Genomic DNA, 20,835 nt, shown 5'->3' with positions numbered 1-20,835 from the left:
GATCTTCTCTGCTGGCTAAATGGCTTAATTCCCCAAATATTAAAGCAAGATTAGGTGGAAAAAAGAACGGCCACTTCTCAAACAATGCTGTGCTCACTCTCTTCCCCCTTAGAAATTTAGAATTGATTGATCAACAGGCTAAGACAGGGGTCTTCAAGTGGAGGACCAGAGCTCCTGTGTATTATGGTCCACGGTCGGGAAGACGGAGACATGGCTCAGGGAATGAACAACAAGAACCATACGTACAATCCAGGGTTTTCCTCCTGAGCTGCTGTTGCAGCCTTAACCTCCACTGCTCTTTGTAGATGTCAAGGTAACGTCAACAGAAAACGTTCATGAAACAGCTATGTAAAAACTGACTGATGAGGTACTGTATCCCAGCTTCTCTGTAACATAGGTAGCAAACTGTACCCCCCCCTCTTTCTTCGCCTAGATGAAGTTCATCTATTTAATGAGTAAAGAAGCTCCGTGCTGGGTTCATATGGTTAATTGGAAACTTTAGCCTTGTGAAGAAAAAAAAAAGAGAGAGATGGTACTTCAGGGTATCATAGCTCAGTGCCCGCAGTTATTTTCAAACGCCAGATGCCATTTTCCAAGCAGGGATGAAGTCTCCTTCGCTCAGTCCCATCAAATGTCAATCTCTGAGCCAGGCAAACTTTTCGTGGGGAAGAAAACCACCCATTTTATATTTCACTATTTTTTTAACTTTCAAAAAGACTCCGGGAAAGTCAGATCGACGTGGTGTTTTTATTTATTTATATTCTCTCTCTCTCTCTCTCTCTCTCTCTAACTTCCAAGAATTGGGATGGAGATGGATCCCGTTGCTTAGCCTTCATTCAGAGACAACCCAACGTGAGTGCTAAGGGAGCTTCGATGATTCATACAAATCTGGAGCAAAATCTGCCATTGGCTGGTTTAATTCCCGTAGTTGTTCCACTCGTGTACAATCGCAAGTTTTATTCTCACCGGGTTGTTTAATTCCTCTTCACTGTCATGATCAATATCGCACTAAAGATCCTTTCCGATTCATCCCGATCTGGAACCCAGATCAGTTGATACCACACACCCTCACCATGGCGGGACGTCGATGCAACCAGTGGCTCTTTCACGTCAGATCAACCCCTCCTCTTTCTAAACCAACACCGCCAGTGTTTTAAAACAAAACTGAGATGTTCTTCATTTGCAAACAGGTTCGAGAATCTCAATTTCCAGCCGGGACTAAGTCTGAAAGCTTTATGCTGTACTTTCTGCCCATTTTTTTTAAATGGTACCCAAGTTTTTTTTAAAAAAAAAGTTTGATGGATCTCTTGCTCTTTGAGATTCTTTATTTTTGCTTTGCAACTTCTGTTGCTTTGGCATCTCTGCTCTGTTCTATATAAACTCTGTAGAACTAGAAATAGGAGCCCGCTGGGGGGAGATGCCATTTAGTATCCCGACTCTGCAAAGAAGGGCAAGCTACAAGCAAGTTGCTAGAGTCAACAGTCTGAAGAAACCAGTAGGAAAAATGGTTAATCAGCGCCACCCACTCAGCTGCCTAATTGGGTGGATTAGCTTGCCTTCCCAAACCAATTAAGGTGCCCATCAACGTATAAGAAACTTCAGAAGTGGTGGAGAGAGATATTTTGCAGAGCTAGAGCGAAAACGCGGCGTGGTAGGCAAACAGGCCGAACCCCACCACCACCACGGACTAGCAATCAGCCGCAAAGCCGAGGATAATCTTACCGTAGGCTGCAGCTTCCATATCTCAGCGAGGATCTGAAGTGACAAATTGTTCCCAGGTTAAGAGGACACAGCTGTGCTCCCTGCACGAACTTGGTCTGTGCATCCTCCGCTTTCCGGTCGTGAACGGGCAGGTGCCATGGTTTCCAACGCCTGGGGAAGGAAGGAAGATACCTCCAAAGCTGCTTTGCCCGAGCTCCTGTTTCAATTATGGCCACCCAGGGCAGCATCCGAATAGCCCTGCTCTGGTGTGACCCCCCCGGGGTACCAGCTGCTCTTGGTAGACCACCCAAAGTGAGGAGATGGAGATAAGAAAAATCCCGGACAAGAAGTCTTCTCCACCACCACCACTTCAAAGCCAGCAGCCGCTTCTGCCGGGCAGGGATTAAATGACAAATCCCATCTTCTTATCTGGGCAATGACAGCCACTGTTTAGCCCCAACACCAGACACTGCTATTTAGCAGGAGAGAAGAGAGACTTTTTTTATATATATCAGGCAACGCCTAGGTTTTCTCCTGTTACCCTCCTGCTTGCATGCTGGCTTCAGCATGAAATATTCACAGGATTATCTTGTAATCAACGGTCTAATCAAAGCACAGCTATCGGCTCTTCCTTAGCCTTGAACCCCAGGTTCACCGGCAAGCGGGGGAGACCTACACTCTGGAGAAACTCTACTTTTTGCATCTTTGCATCTCACCATGTAATTTATTCGGTCCCTTCGGCTATCCAGAAAACATTTAAGATTGTGTGGGGTTTTTTTTAAAAAATAAAACACGCACAAACCCTCGTTTTCACGATGTTACACGTGATTTGTGTTTTTGTAAGAGACGGGCAGCCTGCGGGGATTTGGATGGAGAGAAGCTGATCCTGCCTTAATCCCACCAAGATTGTATGGCTGTTGATTTTAGGGGCTGTTAGATCCAGGGATTAAGGGAAAGGTAGCACTTACTCATTCAAGAGTTGTATGCAATCTGAGAATCTTTTGGGACTCATAACTCCTGCTCAAAAAGTCAGAAGTAGTTGTACAGTTCTATCTTTTTATTTTATTTTATTATTTTATTTTATTTATTTTATTTTATTATTTTATTTTATTTTATTTTATTTTATTTTATTTTATTTTATTATTTTATTTTATTTTATTTATTTTATTTTATTTTATTTTATTTTATTTTATTTTATTTTATTTTTTATTTTTTTTATTTTATTATTTTATTTTATTTTATTTTATTTTATTTTATTTTATTGAAGTGATGTCAGCCCAGATTGACAAAAAACCCCTCCCAGCAGCTTCACATAGACGTGGGAAGAAAAAAAAAACTTTGGGAAAGAGCCAACAGCTAACAGAGGGATGGAATCAAGATCACGTGAAGTGTTAATACCACTTTACAAGGCCTTGGTAAGGCCACACGTGGAATACTGCATCCAGTTTTGGTCACCACGATGTAAAAAAGATGTTGAGACTCTAAAAAGAGGGCAGGGAAGAGCAACAAAGATGATTGGGGAACTGGAGGCTAAAACATACAGGGAACAGTTGCTGGAATTGGGTATGTGTAGTTTAATGAAGAGAAAGACCAGGAGTGACATGATAGCAGCGTTCCAGTATCTCAGGGGCTGCCCCAAAGAAGAGGGAGTCAAGCTATTCTCCAAAGCACCTGAAGGCAGGACAAGAAGCAACGGATGGAAACTCACCAAGGAGAGAAGCAACTATAGAACTAAGGAGAAATTTCCTGACAGTCATAACAATTAACCAGTGGAACAACCTGCCTCCAGAAGTTGTGGGTGCTCCAACACTGGAAGTTTTTAAGAAGAGGCTGGACAGCCATTTGTCTGAAATGGTATAGGGTTTCCTGCCTGAGCAGGGGGTTGGACTAGATGACCTCCAAGGTCCCTTCCAACTCCTATTCTATTCTATTCTATTCTATTCTATTCTATTCTATTCTATTCTATTCTATTCTATTCTATTCTATTCTATTCTATTCTATTCTATGCATTATTATTCTATTATTAATTCTATTCTATTCTGTTCTGTTCTGTTTCATTCTTGTGGCAATTCACAAAGGGGTGACCAGAGGTGAATCGTTCATTTCCCATCAATCCGTGCCAAGTAGAAGTGACCATTCAGGAACCCTCACAGGCAGTGGAGAAGCATATTGTGGTCAAGAGTAGCTGCGTAGAAAAATGGCCTTTGAATGCCCTCCAGCCAAGTTCCAACAAAACTCATCTACAAGAGTGATCACGGTAGTTTCCATACTGGAAACCCAAGTTGAAATCTGCTAGATAGTATGCTTTATTAAAAAAAAAAATCTGCTGCTCTTGGTCATGTGAAACACTTTTATGTGCATATACAGTACAGTAGGACACGCATTTGGTGAGAGGACCACTACAAAAAAAAAAAGTTAAGATAGAATCAGAATAGAGATGGAAGGGACCTTGGAGGTCTTCTAGTCCAGCCTCCTGCTCATGCAGGAGACCCCATACCGTTCCAGAAAGATGGCCGTACAGTCTCTTCTTAAAAACCTCCAGTGATGGAGCACCCACAACATCTGGTGGCAAGCCGTTCCACCGGTTGATTGTCCTCACTGTTCAGAAGTTTCAATTCCAGGTTGCTTCTCTCCTTGATCAGTTTCCATCCATTGTTTCTTGTCTTGCCTTTTGATGCTTTGGAAAATAAATTGACCCCCCCCCTCTTCTTTGTGGCAGCCCCTCAGATGTTGGAACATTGCTACCATGTCACCCCTGGTCCTTCTTTTCTCTAGAGTAGACATACCCAATTCCTGCAACCGTTCTGCATATTTTTTAGTCTCCGGGCCTTTAATCGTCTTAGTTGCTCTTCTCTGCACTTTTTCCAAAATCTCAACTTTTTTTTAATGTGGTGACCAAAATTGGATGCTGTATTCCAGGTGTGGCCTTACTAAGGTTTTGTAAAGCTTTACTAATACCTCACAGGATTTTGATTCCAGGCCTCTGTTTATGCAACCAAGGATTGCATTAGCTTTTTTGGCTGCTGCCGTACGCTGCTGGCTCATGTTTAAATGATTGTCACTATAAAAACAAGTCGGTAACATTAAACTGTTGGCTATAAATTAACATCGCTTGCAAATTAAAGCATCTCCTCTGTCAAGGTTTTCTGAGCTCCACACCAGAATGCTGGAGTGTTGGAGCTATCCCATTACAGCCAACCATTCTGTTGAAGAGTCCTTGGTGGTCTCTGAGCTTGCTTGTTTTCTTGCAAACGTTTCATTACCCTAACTCGGTGGTGGGATTCAGCCAATTTGCACCACTTCGGCAGAACTAGTAGCTAATTTTTTGTTGCCCAGGCCCAAAACGGACTTCCGGAAGCGGCATCCACACAGACAACCCCATATTTGAATTCCATCACTGCTCTAACTAGGTAACATCTCCAATGCTAGAAGAGAGTGGGGTTTGTGGAATGATGGAGGAGGAGGAGGAGGAGGAGAACTGTGGGGTCCTTGGTGCTCTCTTAGCTTGTTTTCTTGCAGACATTTCATGACCCAAACTAGGGAACAACCTCAGTGCTAGAAGAGAGTGGGGTTTGTGGAATGATGGAGGAGGAGGAGGAGGAGGAGGAGGAGGAGGAGGAGGAGGAGGAGGAGGAGGAGGAGGAGGAGAACTGTGGGGTCCTTGGTGCTCTCTGAGCTTGTTTTCTTGCAGACATTTCATGACCCAAACTAGGGAACAACCTCAGTGCTAGAAGAGAGTGGGGTTTGTGGAATGATGGAGGAGGAGGAGGAGGAGGAGGAAGAGGAAGAGGAAGAGGAAGAGGACTGTGGGGTCCTTGGTACTCTCTGAGCTTGCTTGTTTTCTTGCAGACATTTCATGACCCAAACTAGGGAACAACCTCAGTGCTAGAAGAGAGTGGGGTTTGTGGAATGATGGAGGAGGAGGAGGAGGAGGAGGAGGAAGAGGAGGACTGTGGGGTCCTTGGTGCTCTCTGAGCTTGCTTGTTTTCTTGCAAACATTTCATGACCCTAACTAGGTAACATCCTCAGTGCTCATTCTGCACCATTTTGTCTCATACACCCACTTGTACACCCAGCTCCCCTTGAACGTTCACTCAAAGTTTGGAAATCTGAGTTGAACAAGAGTCAAGACTATATTTGCAGCAAGTCCCACAGAGTTCAGGAACATTTATTTCTGACTTGAGCCCCATGCGGTCCACATGCTGGCTTGGTTCTTCTCTCATTCCCGTCCACGTGCCTTTCCTTGTGATGGAGAACCTCCCTAAGCCCAAAGCAATCGCGAAACACTTACCGCAATCTACAAACTTACCGCAGCTTGCAAGACTCTTCACTCTTTGTCTCGCAAACAAACATAAAGAAAAAGGAACAAACACAAAACACAATCATCCGATACGGCTCAAGGTGATCTTGATCACAGATCTCCGTTTGAAATGCTGTGGCGTGTTTTCTAGAAGTTTTGGGAAACAGTTCGTGATTTTATTTTATTTTTTGTTTTAAAAAAAAAGGACAACTAGGCTTGATTTATTTTGTGTGCTAAATTCTGTAGCAGCCTTTTTGGAGCGCGCAGTCACATTCTTGACAAAGTGTGCGAAATGTGTTCAAACTGTCTACTGGTGTTCAGGAATAAATGAAATTATTAGCACGTGATTAGTATATTATACGGGTGATTGAGCCAATTAAACTGGTATTCTTAATGTAATAGAAAAAGCAAAGGGGACCATCACGTACACGGCTGTAATTGTTTTCTTGCAAAGGGCAACTGGCATTGCATATATATATGTATTACGTTAATATTATGAATTATTTTTTTTATTTGTTGGGAGGAGCAGAGCAGAGAACTATTGCTGATGAATATGATACTGGAATTTTTTTTCCCCCAGGCTGAGCCAAAGAAGCTTCTTGGATGAGAAGCGAAATGTCTTCAAAAAAAACCCCCAAACAAACAAGAAAGTCCAATTGCCTCATGAAAAAAAAAGCAACTTTAGGACAATTGTGTTTTTAATTTTTAAAATGTATATCCATTTTGTGTTGTGTTGTTGCTGAAGAGCAGTATTAATAGTGGTGTATGTATTAATAGGGACGCGGTGGCTCAGTGGGTTAGGACGCTGAGCTTGTCGATCAGAAGGTCGGCAGTTTGGCGGGTCGAATCCCGAGTGCCGCGTAACAGAGTGAGTGCCTGTTACTCGTCCCAGCTTCTGCCAACCTAGCAGTTCGAAAGCACATAAAAAATGCAAGTAGAAAAATAGGGACCACTACGGTGGGAAGGTAACAGCGTTCCGTGCGCCTTTGGTGTCTAGTCATGCCGGCCACATGACCACGGAGACGTCCTCGGACAAGCGCTGGCTCTTAGGCTTTGAAACGGAGATGAGCACTGGCCCCTAGAGTCAGAAACGACTAGCACGCATATGCGGGGGAACCTTTACCTTTACCTTTATGTATTAATAATAGCCAGAACTGTATTTACGCAGCGTTGGGAAAATGAAAATAATATGGGAAGATAGTTGGATCAGGAAAAAACAACCATTGGATGGTGTAGTAATTGAAAAGACTCATATTGAAGAATGTTAAGATGTAATACTGAGTAACCAATGGACCTGGACATCGCATTGTTTACTAAGCGCTTATGATTTGTAATAATAAAACAATGAAGAAAACATGAAGAAAGGAAAGAAAAGAGAAGATTTTTTTTGAAAAGACTCAGCTTTTATTCAAGCTTGTAACAAAAGCCGAATAACTCAAGGTGAGCTAGAGTTAGCCATTCATCCAAAAAAAAGGTAATTGAAATGAAAATAACTATATGCCGAAACTCTTCTATCTGTTCATCGCGTGGCTAGAAGTCCTTGGATGGAACAGAACGGAACAGAATAGCAGAGCTGGAAGGGACCTCGGAGGTCATCTCGTCCAACCCCCTGCCCAAGCAGGAGACCCAACACCATTTCTGACAGAGGGCAGTCCGGCTTCTTCTTGAATAGCCACCCTCAGCAATGATTTGACTTCTTGGGGCTTTTTCAAAATACGGCATCCCTGAAAGAGTCCAAAGTAAAACATCCCTACTAGACAATTTCTTCCTTGGCTGCTTCCTTGGCTTTCATTAATCTAGTATCAAAACCCTCCCAATACCCAAAGGAAGCTGCAATCAGATTGTACATGCTCCGGCACCTGGAGAAAAAGCTTGACCTGCCTCCCTTCCCCCTTTGGGGATTACGGCTGGCACTTCCGAAAGAGGCAGTCGCACTCTCTGGCATTAAAAACTTGGTGATGAACTAAAGAGCCGTTGGCGCAACGCAAGGGGACGCGCATGGTGTCGGTTGCGGTTGCCGAGCAGCAGTTGCAGAGGTCTTCAATACGGTTCAGGGTTATGTTGTAAATGGCTTGGCTTGCACACTTGCCCTGCAAGGGGGAAAAAAAAAACAACCCCGCAGAGTTGGAACTTAAAATCCTGATTTCACCATGAAAACCGCTGGAAGGATGGAAAAACGGAGATGCAGACAGACTGGGCTTAGCTGGTGGGAGGAGTAAGTTGGCAGAGCTGAGCTCACCGCAGCTCTGCGTGTAAAACGTTGCTACTGGAGGGGAAGGCTTTTCTGCACAGGTCGCCCTTGACTTACGATCGGTCGCTCAGCAACTATTCGAAACTACAACAGACTTGTAGGAGAAGGATGGGCAGGGATGGCGGAGTCAAGAGAGGAAGCAGCCTAGAGTCATTATCTTCTCACAAGAGGTCTACGTTCAACCCCTCTTGAATGTTACTAACTCTTATCTAGCACCAATTTAATGCTGACTGTCTCTTGACTAGATGCTTGTATGTAGGCATGAGCAATAAATCAACTTAACTGGGATTTAATGAGCCGTGGTGGCGCAGTGGTGAGAATGCGGTATTGCAGGCTAATTCTGCCCACGGCCAGCAGTTTGATCCTGACCGGCTCAAGGCTGACTCAGCCTTCCAGCCTTCCGAGGTGGGTAAAATGAGGACCCAGATTGTTGGCGGGGAGGGACAATAGGATGACTCTGTAAAGCACTTAGAGAGGGCCGTAAAGCACTTTGAAGCGGTATATAAGTCTAAGTGCTGTCACTGTTGCTATTTAAGCTGTGGTGGCTCAGGTTAGAGGACACTATTGCTGGCTGACTCTCTATCCACTGATGTTGACAGCAAGTGGATCAAGTTGTGACAGGGGGTAGGTGTGGGACCTAGTGGGGTGGGAAGCAGGCCCATGTCCTATGGGGACCCAGCAGGATGGGATAGGGGAAGGTAGAAAAGCCTCATGAGGGAGGGTGTATGTGTGTGTGTGTGTTTGTGGAATGGCAGGTATCCAAATTTTGTTCAAGTGACTGCGAGGTGTCAACGCTGCTAACACTGGATGTTTTTGCTTTGACAACAGATGTAGATGCAACCATTTTTTCTTATGTTTTACTCTTAGAGTTAGAGTTAGACCTACATGATGCTGGGGGGAGGAATGTGCACGAGAGTCTAGCTAGACATAACAATACCGAACCTAGCGTGAGAATCAAGGTTATTGAAATAAGAGATGATAAGATTTGGCAGGCTGGAGAACTGGAGGGGAATCCCGCATTTCAAACTAATTGGAGAATGTGATTTAGGACTGTTAATTGGAGGAGGGAATTGTGCTTTGATACTATGTGCCCCAGGGGAGGGGAACTCAGTTTTTGGCTTCAACTATGTTAGTGCCGATGCTATGCAGCTCAAATAAAGATTCTTTAAGGTTAACAATGCCTCGAAGTTCTTTGAAGAGTTCCATCTGTCGGAACCATGACAGGAGGTTGATAAAAGGGAGGTAGGCAGCGGTGGGATTCAAATATGTGGATGCCACTTCCGGAAGTCCGTTCTGGGCCTAGGCAACAAAAAATTACCTACCGGTTCTGTCGAACTGGCGCGAACCGGCTGAATCCCACCACGGGATGCAAGTCCCTCCATTCAGCGCCATCGTAAATTTGAATGGTCACTGAACCAGCGGTCATAAGTCAAGACTATTTGTAGTTATGATCTTACATTAACGCATTACTATGTGTACAAGTTGTCCTCGACTTACGGCCGTCCATTTGGCGACTGTTCAAAGTTAACAACGGCACTGGGAAAAAGGGACATACGACCGTTTTTCACACCTATGACCATGGCAGCATCCCTAGGGTCACGTCATCGGAATTCAGCGGCTTGGCGACTGACTCATATTAATGACGGTCGCAACATCAAGGGGGGGTTTCATGTGATCCCCCTTTTGCGACCTTCCGATAAACAAAGTCAATGGGGGAAGCCGGTTTCATTTAATGACCGTGTCACTCACTTAATAACTGCAGTGATTGAATAAGAGAAAGGCCGCGAAATGGGGCAAAATTCACTTAACAGCGGTCTCACTTAGCGACATCAATTTTGGGGTCAATTGTGGTCGTCAGTCAAGGACTGCCTGGGCAATTAGACACAAGCTCTTTACAAACCGAAACAGAAAAGCAACCCCCTTTGCTTTCGTATACTCCGGATCAGCAGCCTTACCTTGCAGTAATGGAGGTTCAGCTGGTTTTCATTCACACAATCATCTACTTTCACAAATTCCAGCCTGCCTGTGGCCAGCTTGCATTCTGGCTCCACACCTAAAATGCAAGAGTTGTGAACGTTTCAGGTACTTACACAAAGGAAGCAGAGAATTGCACTTCTGGCTAGCCATAAGCTACTGCCTGCAAAATTAACAGTGCAGCCGTGATCAGCCAGCAATAATTAGCTTACCATATTTTAATAGTATTATTACTTCTTTAAGGGTTACGATGATGACAAAGTTAGCTTTAGCTATTGCTTCGACTAATGCATGGCCTTTAAACTTTTAGAAAACTGCTTATACGCAGAGCAAAGGACGTTATTTTCATTTTAATGTACATTCAAAGTGACAATAAAATTACTATTCTCTTCTCTTCTCTTCTCTTCTCTTCTCTTCTCTTCTCTTCTCTTCTCTTCTCTTCTCTTCTCTTCTCTTCTCTTCTCTTCTATTCTTATTTCCTATACTGCTCCGTTCCATTCCATTCCATTCCATTCTATTCTATTCTATTCTATTCTATTCTATTCTATTCCATTCCATTCTTTCTGTATTATTCTATTCTTTCTGTATTATTCTATTCTTTCTGTATTATTCTATTCTATTCTATTCTATTCTATTCTATTCTATTCTATTCTATTCTATTCTATTCTATTCTATTCAATGTTCTTCCTTCAGCCATGATACCTGCCTTGGAGCAATTTAGAGCTGATAAAAAGCTTTTGTTACCAGATAAGAGATGTAAACCCCATTTCTCTATGTTCCTTTCAAGTTGCCTTCTGCTTGAAAGTCACCCAGATAGAAAATCTCCCCTCCACACAAATGCTCAGATTTTTCTTTCCATGTTGAAGCCCACCTCTTTTCATCTTTAATATGGGGTGTTTTGTAGGTGGCAGTCAAAACAGACCACCCCAGCTTTTTTTGAGAAGCAAACCTCTCAAAGCCACAGGATTTTGCACCCGTGTGGCTTTGATCGGCCTACTCTTTCTTCCTCCCCCTCCCCCTCCCCTCCCGTCTGTTCACAACTGCTGTTTGACTGTCACTTCAAGGAACATATCAGCAAGTATCCAGTACTTGAGGGGCTGTCACAGGCTAACGAAGAGAAGGAGTAGGGGGTGACGTGATAGTAGTCTTCCAGTATTTGAGGGGCCGTCAAAGAGAAAAAGAGTCTGACTTATTCTCCAAAGCACCTGAAGGCAGGAGAAGAAGCAACGGATGGAAACTCATCAAGGAGAGAAGCAACCTAGAACCAAGGAGAAATTTCCTGACAGTCAGAACAATTAACCAGTGGAACTCCTTGCCTCCAGAAGTTGTGGGTGCTCCATCACCAGAGGTTTTCAAGAAGAGATTGCACAGCCATTTTGTCCAAAATGGTAAAGGGTCTCCTGCTTGGACTAGAAGACCTTCAAGATGCCTTCCAACCCCATTATTCTATGTTCTGAGGCTAAAATGGCTACAACAGGGGTCTTCAAACTTGGCCCTTTTATGACTTGTGGACTTCAACTCCCAGAATTCCTCTGCCTGGCTGAGGAATTCTGGGAGGTGAAGTCCACAAGTCATAAAAGGGCCAAGTTTGAGGAACCCCGGGTTACAACAACATGTCACTGGGAGGTACCTGTTTTGGGACCCCGGTCTGACATAGTTAGATAATGGCCTGCTGGCAGAACAAAGGTTGCTTCGAACAAAGACTAGTCAAAAAGTCTTTGGCCACAGCAAGGCAGGCTTGGGCAGGCAAGACAGCGCGGAACCAAATCATCTGGAAGACCAGAGGGAGCTCGGATGAAACGAACGTACGTTTTGAACTGCCAAAAGTGGAAGCATTGCTGAAATAAGGCTTTTCAATGAAAAATTAAAATCAAATACCGGTCGTAAAGTTCAAAGCTCTCTTGGGTACAGTAAAACTCAGACTAGGGAAATAGCCACTGAATTACTGATAAGTGGAGACGTAACGGAGAGCAGGTGGGAAGATTCCCAAGACTGCAACAGGGGAATTAAATAAAACAATTTGTTCACCGAGAACAGAAACGAGCAAACGTGAGGAGTTGAAATAGAGGTTAAAACTGTCCAGTCCTGCACGGAAACCTGACAGTGTGCATTGAACAGGGTTGTGCAAGAAACCAACAAATAATTAAAAAAAAACAATATTGTCCGTGGTGTCTGCTCTGACTAAGGAGATACTGTGAAGGATGCTTTTTAAAAGCAAACTGCAGGCCTTTCAGAAAATATTGGCAATTAGGGACCATTTATTCCAAGAATTTTGGGGAGTCAAAAGCTGCCAAGAAAATGCTCCTGGCTTGTTCTGTTCACAATTTTCTCCTGCAGAGGATTTAAGGAAAGTGCGAGGAGAGACGTCTTGGCTACGGAAAGAACCGGGTAGAAAGATATGGCAGGAATCTTCCTGTATTATCTTTGAGAGAATTTGTGAGGTAGCAAAGGAGTAGAGAGGAGTAGATTTCCAAATGGGGGGGCGGACTACGGATCTTTGCTGCTGACAATCATTTCTAGGGTGGTATCTGGACACTGAGGTTAAAGAGATCAGTCTTTAAGCTTCTTGCAAGCAATGAAGTAATGCTTGCTCTTCAGACTTGCGGACTTCAACTCCCAGAATTCTTCAGCCAGGCAGGAGGAATTCTGGGAGTTGAAGTCCACAAGTCATAAAAGGGCCAAGTTTGAAGAGAGCCCTGGGTTTGAACAATAAACCTTTTGGACTGAAATTTAATATACGGTCCTGTCAACGTCCTGGAAATACAGGCGGTGGGACCTGCCCTACATCTATACCCTACATCAGGGGTAGGCAACCTCGGCTCTTTTATGACTCATGGACTTCAACTCCCAGAATTCCTGGCTCAGGAATTCTGGGAGTTGAAGTCCATGAGTCACAAAAGAGCCGAGGTTGCCTACCCCTGCCCTACATTGTCCATCTTCTTGGTAAAATAGTAAAGCTTCCAGACCGAAGTAGAAGAACCATTATGTCTTCAATGAATCAATCAGAACAGAGTTGGGAGGGACCTCAGAGGTCATCTATTCCAGCCTCCTTTCCAAGCAGGAGACCCTCTACCATTTCAGACAAGCGGCTGTCCAGTGTCTTCTTAAAAAAAACAACCAGTGATGAATCACCCACAACGTCTGAAGGCAAGCTGTTCCACCGATTGTTCTCACTGTCAAGATTTTTCCCCCCCTCTTATTTCTAGACTGGATCTCTCCTTGATTAGTTTCTATCGATGCCTTCTCGTGCTTTAGAAAATAAGTTGACGCCTTCTTCTGTGCGGCAGCCTTGTGTGGCGGGACTGACTGAGCTTGTCCTAAATTCATCCTTCTTTCTTCCTAGTGAAAGTTGCAGATATATTGCTGCAAAGCCAATCTGTCAGCAGTTCAATCAAGCAGTGATTTAGTGACCTCCATGGTCCTCGGCAGCTGCCGTGACAGTTTTGCAGTACAATAATGTGGCCAGATCAGGGTGCAAAGAATTAGAACCAGGGTCTCTCTGTTGCCATCTAGTGGTTCTTTGGATTCTTACACCCAGATCCGGTTGCCCCCATTGCTAGCAACCGGAGGTTTTTCATTTGCTCCTCCTAATTTTATTTTATTGCTTCGTGGTGACCCAGATGATTCAAGAAGAATTTCTTCTTATTCCAGAAGAAATAATTGAAGCTCAATGGAGATAAAAAAAAATGGATCCAGACTACAGATAAACCCACAGCGACTACAATGCATGAAAGGTTCCTTTATGGCACTCAGAAAAATGAGATAGAAAAAGGGAAATGATGGATTGGCCCAGAAAGCAACTCATGCAGCTGTAAACATTTCTCTTAATTTTTTTTTCCTGTTCTCCTGGGTCACGTGAAACTTCATTTACAAATAAGTGAACAGATCGGATTTTGTGTAAACCTCGAAAATTCTTTGAAACCTCTACTGCTTCCCAGCAAACATCCCTCTTTCAGAACACGAAAATATAGGATCTGCATAGTTCTTCTTAACCGTGTGTTTTGCTGTTTTCTATTCGCTCGTGTTTTTCTCACGTCAATAAACTATTTTTCCGGACCTTTGGTTATTATGTTCACGTCTGTTTTGGGTCGAGGTTCGTGAGCATCTTTCCTTAAGAATCTTTATACTTTATTTCTGGCAGACGAAGATAAAAAACCCCTTGTTAATTAAATTAACCAGAGAGCACCATTCAACGGGAATCTATTAACTCAAGAGCTCAACAAGCCGGAATGCGATCATATCCGAGCAAAGCGTTGGCGTTGACTTCCTCAAACTGGGGGTTTGGTTACAGCAATTAGTGGGCCAACGTTGGGATGCCTCCCTGGACAGACCATCTTTTATTTATTGACAGATGAACCGAACAAAAGGAGGGATGAGGGAGGCAGAAGGGGAGGGCCAAGGCTGCTGACATTTTGACCTTCACAAGGGACGGTTTTGAGTACTAAACAAATTCTGTAATTATCCACCATATAATTTGGCAACTTAAGCTTTTATTTGGGGGGTCACTGAAAGCCTAGCTTTGGGGCTGATTGAGAAAAAAAAGAGTATTCAGAAGAAAGTCTCTTTTAAGACCGATTTACACTTTGACGGGGGACCCTGCAGTCACACGGAAGGGAGGATGCTGCTGCTGCTGTTGTTGTTAGTTGTGAAGTCGTGTCCGACTCCTCGCGACCCCATGGACAACGTTCCTCCAGGCCTTCCTGTCCTCTGCCATCTTCTGGAGTCCATTTAAGCTCACGCCTCCTGCTTCAGTGACTCCATCCAGCCACCTCATTCTCTGTCGTCCCCTTCTTCTCCTGCCCTCAACCTTTCCCAGCATGAGGCTCTTCTCCAGTGAGTCCTTCCTTCTCATTAGGTGGCCAAAGGATTTGAGTTTTAGCTTTAGGATCTGGCCTTCTAAAGAGCAGTCAGGGCTGATCTCCTCTAGGACTGACCGGGTTGATCGTCTTGCAGCCCAAGGGACTCGCAGGAGTCTTCTCCAGCACCAGAGTTCAAAGGCCTCAATTCTTTGGCACTCAGCCTTTTTTATGGTCCAGCTTTCACTGCCATACATTGTAACTGGGAAGACCATGGGGAAAACCCCATGGACAGTACCAAAAGGGAGGATGCTATGCCCCATTAATATAGTGAATCCCCGAAGCGAATCCTATTCAGGATTGTCCACTGATGGTCAGATCATTCAAAACCTGCCACCTTTTGCATGGGATCATCTAACACGGGGGTCTTCAAACTTGGCCCTTTTATGACTTGTGACTTATGACTCAGGCGTGAGCCGGTAACATTATTTTCACACTTTTCTTTTCATAACTGAAGCCGCAGTCACACTCAGAAATATCTTGCCATTTTGTACGAGATTAAGCAGCTTTGGGTACTTACATGTTTCGCAGCACGTACTGCCAAGTTTTGTGACTTTACCCTGGAGAAGAAAACAGCGACAGCTCATTGAAGACAAATATACACGTGTGCCCACGTCTAAAGCTCTCTCGATGTAGATTTTAGCCAATGATATTTAATCCTTGCTAACATTTCTAGGCCATTCGCATTCCAGTGGCTCTGAGGCTTGACCGAGAGTATTTATTTATTGCACTTTTTTACCTATATCTGTAAAAACAGTCATGATCCTGCCGAAAGATACAGTATTTTAGCAGGAATAGATTTTAAACCTGAACTTTTCTTATTAGGTATATGTAAAGTCGTGTGCTTCACATAGAGACGGACACAGAGCTGGGGTAAAGATGAGTTTATTCTGAACAGAACGAACTGGGGAAACAGGGAAGCCTGGCGTCTATTTGTACCTGCCCAGGTGGATGGCATCCAATCAGTTCAAACCTGGGCTTCCTGCCAGTGCAGGTGACAATGGGTGTAGATCCTGGCTTCCCACCAGGCTGACCATGCCTGGGGCTGTCAACAGCTTAACTCATTAGGCTTATCCTGAGTGAGCAGTTATCGCCCGGAGCTGTCCAACCCCTCTGCTGATCTGCACCATCAGCCTCCTGCTGTGCTGTCCTGTCCTTTGTGTATGCTGGGAGGCATACACTGCAGTATAGTACCAGAAAAAATTGATGAACAAAGTGTAAACGGTAGTGGCCAAAATTGTGGGAACCTTTTGGGAAAAGTGTATTTGATGGCTAATAACACCACTTTTTTTTTTTGGAGCAGTACCATAAAATTCTACATCAAAAGATAATTTAATCAAGAATGTAATGCAACAAAGTTTGTTCAATTATCTGTACTCCATTCTATGAAAAGTTACAACCAAATAACCAGAAAAAGGAAGCAAAACTTGCTCAGTTTGAGATCGGGTAGCTTTCCTTCATCCGATCGTAGCCAATGAGCGCGAGTGTTTAGAGAGCCAATCGGGTGCCATCTTGTTTTGGCAATGAGCCAATCAGATCACAGCAGGATCCGGTTATTGATGTCGTGTATTGGAAGCCGAGAGGAGGACATTTGTCAGTGTGTTATGTGATCGCTTTCAAGTTGGTTGGGGGTTTTTTTGTGTGTGTGTTCTTTCATTTAGTGAGCTTGTGAAACGTAATAAAATTAAAGTAACGGTGCAAAGGGTCGACTGGTCGCCCAGAAAGCGATGTAAAATAGTATTATTAAGTGAACGAGGCTACGGCTATAAAGAAATTAGAAGAAAAACGGGTGGAAACTTAACCAAAGGTGGCATTTCGAACTGGACACTTTTCTCAAAAGGTTTCCACAATTTTGGCCACTACTCTATCTGCTGTATTGACAGCAGCGAGGATTGTATTTGCTCAGCACTGGACCAAATCTTCATTTATGATGCTCCGTAAAGCATAAATCGAACGCACGTCACTACAACAAACACCATTTTTTTTAAAAGAAAAAAAAGTCAAAAGAAGAGGTGGATTCCATTCAATACTTACCCCTTCAGCTAAGCATTTCTTCGAATCAAATGGAGGGCAACCAGTGATTTTCCTCTCCCAAATAAAATCTCCTTTCTGGTTCACTTTGCAAAAATGATTGTCACACCCATCTTGGATCGTTTCATTCGGCTGTAAAAAAAATATCCACATTTGTTTTGTTGTTGTTACAGCGAGATCATAATAGGCCAGAGGGGGGTATTATTATTATTATTATTATTATTATTATTGTTGTTGTTGTTGTTGTTGTTGTTGTTGTTGTTGTTATTATTATTATTATTATTATTATTATTATTATTATTATTATTATTATTAATGCAAAAACAGAAAATCCAGCTGACAAAAGCTTGGTTACTCATTGTGTGTGTTTGCGAAACAGATCCACCTGTACTTACTCCCCGATGTGTGGATTTTTGTGGAAAGTAAAATTTGCTTGAAATGGAAGGTACATAAAAGGACGGGGGTGTGTGATCTGTGGTAGATAAGAAACCTACAAGAAAATTGCGATAACAGATGGTGAACAAAGGGCCTGGAACTGTAACCTTGCCGTTTAGTAACCTACTAACTATTTTTCCCCCCCAACGTATATACGACAGGTCCAATTGAGTTGCAGACAGATTATGTAAGAAGTTTATAAATTTGCTTTGCAAGGGGGTGAGGGAAGCTATTATTGTTGCAATGTATTTGTCAGTCTTCTGCTGGAGGGGATAATACACGTTTTTTGCTTTTTGTTCTTTTAATTCGCTTTTTTTCATGTTCTTGGCTAGTTTTGTTTTGGTTTCGATGTTTACCCTTTGGATTTTAGATTTTAATCTTTTGAACAAAATAAAAAAAAATGGAGGAGGGAAAAAAGAGAGAGATGGAAGATTTGGTAGAACAGGGGCTCCCAATCTGTGGGCTGCAGCCCACAACCGGTCCATGTTCTATTTGCAACCAGGCCATGTGAATGGTGGTTTGGTGCGTGCGCACAGCCCTATTCATGCGAGTATCGCTGGTGCTCGCGGCCCTACTCAACTCCGCTGAAGAAGTCACCCAGCCTGGTTGTTCTGTAGCAGCCTGCTACCGGCCCTGCAGAAAAGGCAGGGACAACCCCTTTTACAAGAAGGCAAGAGGCTGGAATTACGCCTGCCAAATTTATTACCACAAAAATAAACGGAACAAGACAAACCAAGAAACAGGAGCTTTAAGAAACAGGAACTATCCAAGCGGTTGCCTTCAGCAAACCAGCCCTCCCATACATTCCCCTTAAATACAGTTCAGGGCGTGGCCTCTCTCTGCCTCCTTCCGAGGAGCCCCATTGCCTTCCTCTGTTTACTCCTAATTGACTGCCTCCTGCGTCGGGCGTCCTTGAACAGGGCCAGCTGTGGGTCATCTTCATCCACGCTGTCAGGCTCACACAGCTGGGTCTCCGTCGTGACCAGGTGGGAGAGGCCTGGCTGAGGGCTCTGCGGAGCCTCAAGGCCATAATCAGCAAGCTCTTCAACACCCCCCTCCTCCTCCTCTGAGTCGTCCGACCCAACTGCCGAACCCACAGGCTGACCCTGAATCACAACACTGGTAATGAAACATTTGGAAACCAACCTACAAGCTTGGAGAACAAAACTGCTACCCTCATCCTACACCTGAGCTACAGATATTTGCTACCATTGCAAAGGTCTTTCAGAACTGGGATCAGGAGTGATCCACGGAGTGCTTGCAAAATTCAAACCAGGATTTGCATCAGTCTGACTGGCTGAAGAAGTGGCGTGCTAGGAAATACTGCACAAGGGCAGTCCCTTCCAACAAATGCAACGCTCTCTACATGGGGCTGCCCTTGAGGACCACTCAGAGGCTTCAGCTGGTGCAGAATGCGGCCACGCGAGTTGTGATGGGGGTTTCCTGATACTCCCATGTAACACCTTTGCTCCGCGAGCTGCATTGGCTCCCAGTTGCCCTTCGGGTGAGATTTAAGGTGCTGGTGATGACCTATAAAGCCCTAAATGGCTTGGGTCCGGGATATCTAAGGGAACACCTGCTGCCGGCATCAACTTCCCATCGTCCAGTGCGCTCCCACAGGGAGGGCCTCCTCAGGGTACCACTGGTCAGGGAGTGCCAGCTGGCGGCCCCCAGGGGGAGAGCGTTCTCGGTGGGCGCGCCTGCCCTATGGAATCAACTGCCTGTGGAGCTCCGGATGGCCCCCGACCTTCGCTCGTTTCGCCGGGACCTAAAAACTTGGCTATTCAAGCTTGCCGGCCTGGACTGAGGGTTTTTGGGTTAAGGTTTTAATTTTTAATTATTTTGGGGCTATTTAATTTTATTTTATTTTAACCTGTATATATATATTGTATTGTTTTTAATTTGCCCTGTAAACCGCCCTGAGTCCCTCGGGAAAAAGGCGGTATATAAATCGAAATAAATAAATAAAATAAATAAATAAATAAAAGTGTCCATGGAGGCTCTCAGGCATCCAGGTCATGGCTGTCCCAAAGGAGCTTTTTTTTTTTTTTGTTCCCCACGAGGCAACTGGACTAAACAAAAGAACCACTCCTATGGCACAACATAGGAGAACAAACCCATCAGGACCAGAGTCAGCAGTCCGTTTGCATTTAAAAGACGAAGGCCGCTCTTTCGAAGACAGCAAAGTCCACATTTTGGACAGACAGGACCGCTGGTTTGAAAGAGGCCTCCAAGAGGCCATCTAGACCAGAACTGAATAGCCCTCTCTCAACAGAGGAGGAGGGATCTGACATTGTCTATCTCCCGTATACAACACAGTCCTTTCCGTAGTTCCAAGGAGGCTCCACACCCATTTGCACCACTTGGGTGACCCTGAGGACACAGACAAGCCTCCAAGTGGCCTCAACGACTCTCAAAAAAGGATGCAAATGACCAGCTCTCTGCAAGGAGTATAAATCCTTCCCCACCATCCAGTCAGAGCTGAAGAAGCTTCTGGGGTGAGAAGCGAAACGTCTTCAAAGAGAAACAAGAAAGTCCAGTTGCCTTGTGAAAAAATAATACTAAAAAAGCAGCTTTGGGACTTCCAGCCGGAGGGCTACCTGAGAATTTAAGGACGGCAAAGGATCAAGTAGCTCTCCCAGGCGGTGGGCCGAATCTGTCGGGAGAAGTGGAATCCCTGCATTCACGGCACCATCTTGTTCGCTTTTCCGCTTGTTGTCTTATCGAGTCTGTTGTTGATCTGAGGTAGCCAGGGCTTTTTTTCTCATAGAAGGCTCAGAACGGAGTTCCGGCACCTTTTTTGGATGGAACCTTGTAGGGTAGGCAAGGCGGCTTGTATGACATGTGTGAGTTCCGGCACCTTTTTCTTTTACAAAAAAAGCACTGGAGGTAGCATTGAAGAGACTCATCTGTTTCTTTGGAGTTAGGCAATGCTGTCCAGCCCCACACAGATGTCACGCACAGCGAGCAAGAACAAAGTGGATCTTTAATGCCAGTCAGGGGTAAAATCACAATCTTGTAAATCTATCAAAGTTCCCAGGCAGACTTAAGCGCCAGCTAATTAAATCAGAGTCTCTTGAAAATGTTCCCTTCCCACGGCCTTCACCTCTGGGTCAACCATCTGATGGGTGAGAGCGGAGAAGGTTTCCATTTCAGGCACTTCTTCTCCCCTCCTCACAAAATAAAATTTAAAGAGTAGCTGAAATCTCCAGAAAAGCGAATTTTTGCACCATAAAGTATGGTGTGAACATGTCAACGTCTCCTGTAAGATTTAGTGATTGTGCAAT

General features: G+C 44.2%; 1 protein-coding gene across 1 annotated transcript in view; it reads right to left on the bottom strand.

Annotated features, from left to right (window-relative positions):
- Positions 1–7,420: 7,420 nt before the first annotated feature.
- LOC310642722 (von Willebrand factor-like) overlaps positions 7,421–20,835 on the bottom strand; it is a 131,763-nt gene continuing 118,348 nt past the window's right edge. The window contains 4 exon segments of the mRNA XM_083366609.1: positions 7,421–8,091; positions 10,208–10,305; positions 15,603–15,642; positions 17,117–17,245. Coding sequence (XP_083222735.1) covers positions 7,903–8,091; positions 10,208–10,305; positions 15,603–15,642; positions 17,117–17,245 — 456 coding nt within the window. The 3' untranslated portion in view covers positions 7,421–7,902.

Source organism: Vipera ursinii (assembly GCF_947247035.1).
Source record: "Vipera ursinii genome assembly, chromosome: 6".
Lineage (NCBI taxonomy): Eukaryota > Metazoa > Chordata > Lepidosauria > Squamata > Viperidae > Vipera > Vipera ursinii.
The sequence above is the reverse complement of the archived record's forward strand: the minus strand, read 5'-3'. Positions and strand labels throughout refer to the sequence as shown.